The sequence below is a fragment of the Caloenas nicobarica genome, chromosome 24 (genome assembly GCF_036013445.1).
Source record: "Caloenas nicobarica isolate bCalNic1 chromosome 24, bCalNic1.hap1, whole genome shotgun sequence".
In the NCBI taxonomy this organism is placed as follows: domain Eukaryota; kingdom Metazoa; phylum Chordata; class Aves; order Columbiformes; family Columbidae; genus Caloenas; species Caloenas nicobarica.
In genome coordinates, this window is record NC_088268.1 from 5,608,545 (window position 1) to 5,614,189 (window position 5,645).

General features: G+C 47.8%; 1 protein-coding gene across 4 annotated transcripts; it reads right to left on the reverse strand.

Annotated features, from left to right (window-relative positions):
- Positions 1 to 2,505: 2,505 nt before the first annotated feature.
- Positions 2,506 to 4,788, reverse strand: HOXB3 (homeobox B3). Of its 4 annotated transcripts, none has more exons than XM_065650806.1 (3): positions 4,353 to 4,788; positions 4,077 to 4,079; positions 2,506 to 3,269 (listed from the first exon to the last, which is right to left on the reverse strand). In XM_065650806.1, exons 1-3 carry the CDS (start codon positions 4,786 to 4,788, stop codon positions 2,506 to 2,508), a joined length of 1,203 nt encoding a protein of 400 aa, XP_065506878.1. The 4 variants fall into 4 exon arrangements, with proteins under 4 accessions (XP_065506878.1, XP_065506879.1, XP_065506877.1 ...); XM_065650807.1 differs by lacking the exon at positions 4,077 to 4,079 and adding an exon at positions 4,157 to 4,166 and having other exon boundaries at positions 2,506 to 3,259; XM_065650805.1 differs by lacking the exon at positions 4,077 to 4,079 and adding an exon at positions 4,157 to 4,170 and having other exon boundaries at positions 2,506 to 3,259; positions 4,348 to 4,788.
- Between the last annotated feature and the right edge of the window lie 857 nt (positions 4,789 to 5,645).

The window sequence follows — 5,645 nt, forward strand, 5'->3', positions numbered from 1 at the left end:
GGAGACCATTTCTCATGGAAAGCTTTCTCCAGTCCTTTTTCACATGGGGGGGTTTATCCAGCACGTTCCTGGGTGTGCACACAGGTGGATAAAACACACACACTCCCCGGTTCTACACCCCAGCCCTTTTCTCGGTACCTTTTACAGCCTTTTCTCCCGGCAACAATCAAAATCCGCCTCTGCTCTCCTTGGAGGGCACCGTCCCCTTTCACCAGCCACAGCAACGGAGCATTTCCAGCCTCACAAGCACTTCACCCCTTTTCCAGAACAGTAAAACTTTTATTGGCCCTCGCTGCTTTAATAGAAGTTTTCTTAGGACTTTAGAGCATGAAAGGCAAATTGTTCACGGTATTATCCCATCTGCTTTGCTGCTGGCAAAGGGGATCTCTCCCTTTTGCTTGCACTGAGAACGGAACCTTTGACAGCGGCTTTTTCCCCCTTTTAACAACAATTTTAGGGTGTAGGCGTGTGTATGTTTGTGTCTATGTGTGTGCACATGCGTGTGCTTGTGTGCACATGTATGTGTGTGTGCACGTGTGTGTGCGCACCTGTGTGTGTGTGCACATGTGCGTGTATTTTAATAACAATTAATTATAATAAGCAATTTCTTTTCTATTCACTTTTAAGGTCTCCGTATGGAAACTCTGGCCCCCCCCCTTTTTTTTTTTTTTTGTGATTAATCCTTTTCCTTTGTTTTCATTCGCGGCCCAATAGCAGCCCGGCCCCGGCGCCACGTGACCGCCTTTGTGGCCGCGGGCGCGCAGGGAGCGCGCAGGGAGCGCGCAGGGAGCGCGCAGGGCGCGCGGGACCGCCCTGCCCCAACCCCTGGGGTTTGGCCCCAGAACGGGACTCAGACACGAACCCCGTTGTCTGGAACACTCGGAGCGGCCCCTTTCCTGCCGTCTCTTCCCGGGTTTTACTTACACATTTGTTTCTTTTTGCCTTCAAATCCGACTGATAGGACAAGGTAAAATTGATAACAGAAAGTTTATTCAAGAATTGTTCAACAGACAACCCTTAAGCGAGGAAAGAAAAGAACTACCATAAGAACAAAGAAAGAGGAAGGGTGAGGTGGGAGGGAGGGATTAGCTATAGTTCTTCTAATTCAGGACTATACAATTACAGTCTGGTTCTGCTCTCATGCCTCCAGTAGAACTAATTACATTATTCGTAAGTACGAAGGTAACATAAAACTACTGGTCTTTCTAAATTACAATAACTAAAATAGGCTTGTTGTACAATGACAAGGAAACACAATGTCCTTTATAACAAGTAAATACTAAAAAAGTACAATTTGTTTCTTTTTTCTCATATAAATACATAATATTGGGGATAAATAATACCAAAAAAAAGGAAAATATTTTAAACTGGCTATAACCAATAAATATATATGAATGTTCACCAGAACACACACCCATTGAAGGACATCTCGACTGAGTTGGACGAAAGCCCTTCAAAGTTGTTTTTATACCCATTATATGTAAACTCTAAGTGCAACAAAGATGTCCAGACAAGAAAGCATTAGCAAATATGAGAGATCCATTCACTTCTGCTTTGATGGGAGGACATTCTGTTTGTTCAAATATACCCTGTTTTCACGTAAGGTCAAGAAAAGAGGAGGAAAGAAGCACAGGACTTCAAAGTCTTAAGATTGCTTTTCTGCTAATGAACCCTAAGAAAAATACACCCAAATTAAAAACCCCGGCACTGTTGAATGGAGACTTCATATCATCAGAGGCAAAGGTGGGAAAATATTCAGACCTGTCAACTCTTTCTTCCTCTCTTTGGGCTGCTGTTATTGGTGGTGGGGGCTTTTAGGCATTTCAAAAATGGTTTTTCCCAAACCTTTTGCAATTCTTAGACCTCTCTTATTCTATTATTTTAAAAGTCATTTTTAGTTTTGAGAGGGGAGGCAGGGGCCGGAGGGGAAGAGCATGAATCCCACGTGTTGGCAGGTTTGTATATTTGCAGTTTCTGTGGGTACTGGTGGAAGTTGCTCCCAGACAAGGATGCGTGAGGTTCCTCTGAGGAGCTGGAGAGGAGGGCGGCTCTCTTGCGAATCTCTTTTGATTGCATATGTATACACATGAGCATGTTTATGTGCAGAAACGCCCACTGGAAAGCCTTGGCTGGCTGACTATTCTCCTTTCCAGTGTCCAAGAATTACCAGTGATGATCTGTACTTGCTTTGGAAATGAAGGGTCTTGCTGCTTCAAATCTGCTAGATTGCCACAAAACTATCCCAAAGCCATTTCAGAAGCATTTGTGTTGAAACACAGGAGGTATATCTCTTCAGAGAGAGAGCTGATCTTGGCAGGAAACACTGAAATGGTTGGAAATTGTGCCTAATAAAACACAGAAATAATAATACTAAGCACAACAACCTAGTGGAAATTGCCCTGTCAAAGAAAATAAGAAAACAGCTCAACACAAATGTTCCTGAAGCCGACTCTGCCCTCTTCCCCTCTCCCTTGCCCTGCGGTGAGGTCCCGTCCCCACTCCCCATCACAGGTGGGTCAGCTTGGGCGCCTCTTGGATTCTGCCCTGAGAAGAAGCATGGTGTGTGGAAAGCTCTGTGTAGGTGGGGTGGCTCTCACAGGGTCCGTGGTGCTGGCTCGGGGGCATCTGCGGGGGCCCGTTGTAGTCCATGGTGGCCGCCTGGTGATGCGGCAGGTGGTTGAGGCCATACAGGGACGGGCCAGAGGCGGGCATAGAATCCACATAGTTACCTCCAACATAGACGGGGCTGCCCTGCAGACTGGGAGTCCCATAGGCCACCCCATTCCCTTGTAAGACGTGGGGGTCGTACTCGGGGGCCGTGTTGGCGTATTTCTGTTGAGAGGGGCAGCTTTTGATGGGGTTTTGGTAGTTAGTGGACATGGCGTAGGCATTTTGGTGGGGCTTATTGAAGGAAGGCGGCGAGGGGGCATCATAGTTACTGCTCATGGTGTGCAAGGCGTTGATGAACCCGGCGGAGGATTGCATGGGCTGGGGCGGGCTGCCCGTGGGGGAAGGCCCTCCAGAAGAAGACCCCATGCCTTTCGACTTCTGATCTTTCTTATACTTCATCCTCCTGTTCTGGAACCAGATCTTGATCTGCCTCTCGCTGAGGTTCAGCAGGTTGGCCATCTCCACACGGCGTGGGCGGCACAGGTAGCGGTTGAAGTGGAATTCCTTCTCCAGCTCCACCAGCTGAGCGCTGGTGTAGGCTGTGCGGGCTCTCTTGGAGGCCGAGGAGCCTGGAGGGCTTTTCTCGCCGCTGCAGGTTTCTGCCGGCCGTGAAATGAAATAAAAGATAATTACTTACATGCAGAAATTGAATGCATCGTTTCTTAATAAATCCTGGAACAGTCACAAGAGTTCGCCCCCCCTTTCCTCACCCCTTTGCATTAGCCTGCACTCCATAATCATGTCATTTATTAAGAGTTCTGTTCTCCAAAGCTGCCCCTGGTTTATGAAAATTTGATCATGTCATGTAGAAAAGGATTCCAGGGCCATTTATTTAGGAGTCGATTATTTCCAACAGATAATTTTGAGAAAATAATATTTGGCACAGGGGCAGTCACTGCAAAGCCAATTAATATTAACACGGGTCAGTGTTGGGAGGTATTTTGTTTGCCAAGGTACAAATGCACACACACACACACACATCTTGTGTGTGTGTTTTATTTGTGTAGCACAAATATTTGCGTGTACATTGTTAAACACCAAATCGCATCTGTACCTACCTTTTTGTGAGATAGGCACAGATATCACAGATAAACTATTTTAACACAGAGCGAAGTGTGTACCGCGAAGTTTGTATGAATGTATTTGTCTCAACAGTGGTATTTCCGTACTGATTTTTTTTTCTTGATCACATTAAGGATGTGCATGTATGCACGCAAGAATACCCATGTGTTTGTGCATATGCTTTATATATGCACAGACAGAATCAGAGCACCATGTTCAGCGCTGCGTCTGGAGGCGGGGGGTGGGAAGACAACAAGCCCTCTGCTCGGGCATCGCGGGGGGAGCAGTGGGGAGACGTGTCCGTGGATCTGTATCTACCCAGCTGGACATGGGCTCTGTACAACCGCCTGGTTGTATCACCCTGCGGTGCTCTGGAGATGTTGAAAATGAACCAAGTGTGCACAGTCAGTACTGCAGGGCGGGCCAGGGCTCGCCTGGCTGGGGCGTGTGGCTGGCAGCCTTGGGATCATGCCCAGCACCAGGATCCTCGCTGGATCCTTGATGGATCCTCACTGCATCCTTGCCCTCTTTCCCCTCCCTCCAAACAAGCCGACTCAGCCCGTGGCTTTGTTACCTCGCTGTTTATGAAAGCGGAGTGTTACAGAAGCAGAACACTGTACCTGTGCTAGGGGAGCTGTTTTTCTGTTTGGAGTTTTGCCTCGATTCTTTCATCCAGGGGAATATCTGCTTGGTGAGACTGGCGTTTGCACTGAGGTTAGCTTTGCTGGGGGCAGATTTACCGCTCCCCGCCTGGTTATTGCTGTTGCTGCTGGTGCTGTTGGCAGCCGGGTTTGGGGGCGGCGAGACGGGGGGAGCCGCATGGTGCTCCTGGGCTAAACTTGGGCGCATGCAGCTCCCGTTCAGGTCTTTACTTTTGGCGTGCGGGGTTGTGTTGCCCAGGGGCTGGAGCGAGCAAGCGGACCTCTGGTAATCATTCTCCACATGAGAGCCCGGCTGGAAGGGCTGCTGGGGACCCTCGTAGCCGAAGCCATTGGTGCTCCCGTAGGAGTAACCCCCGAAGAGCGTGGAGCTGTCGTAGTACGTTGTCTTCTGCATCTCTGGGCCTCTCCAAAATGATTTTTCCGGCTACCAGGGTCTTGACACCCCTATGGCAGAACATTGGCACCCCAAGGCCACGTGACAGGCCGTTTCCAGCTGTCTGTTGGAAGCTGACCTGAAAGGTTAGGAGAAAACACACAATAATAGTATCCGGCCTATGAATCCATCTTGGGGCCTGAAAGGCCCATGACATGAATAGGGTCCCGCAGAACAGGGTGAACAGATGCTTGGAGCAGATTTCGTCCTGCGTGCAGCCTAAGGAGGCTCAACAAATGTTACAGGGCAAACATGCGGAGCTGATTTTGGGGAGCAGTTTTCCTGGTTGGTTGGTTGCACCTTTTTTTCCCTCAGGGGACAGCACCCAGGATGTATAACTACACACGTGCTCTGTAAGTACATGTGGCTTCGTCTGTATCCATCTATTTACTTCTATATTTATCTATATACGTATCAACACACCCCTATAAATGTGTGTGTGTATACACATGTAGATGTGCCTGTCATGTTCACACATACACATCCATGTAGAGATAGCACCCACGTTCATGTAGATAGAAGAATACAGAATGGATAATTGCTAGTTACAAGCACGAAAGGAATTCAAGTCTTGCTTTCTTACCCCCGACTTATTCCAGTCAGCCACTCACACACACAAAATCCAGCGAGATGTTACACCGTCAGAAATTAAAAGTCTCTTAAGTTTATTGTAGGACCTCTGTCCAACATATTTGGTTTTAAACTGAAAGCAGCAAATAGTCAATATGTTTTATATGGTAATGGTGTCCTGACACAGTTGGCTTAATTTTCTGTTTGTACAGGAACTCACAATGTCTTTGGAATCCAGTGCAAATATT

Bases quoted from the DNA above. Each gene is read 5' to 3' on its own strand.
- HOXB3 (XM_065650805.1), bottom strand. From the start codon at position 4,788: ATGCAGAAGACAACGTACTACGACAGCTCCACGCTCTTCGGGGGTTAC.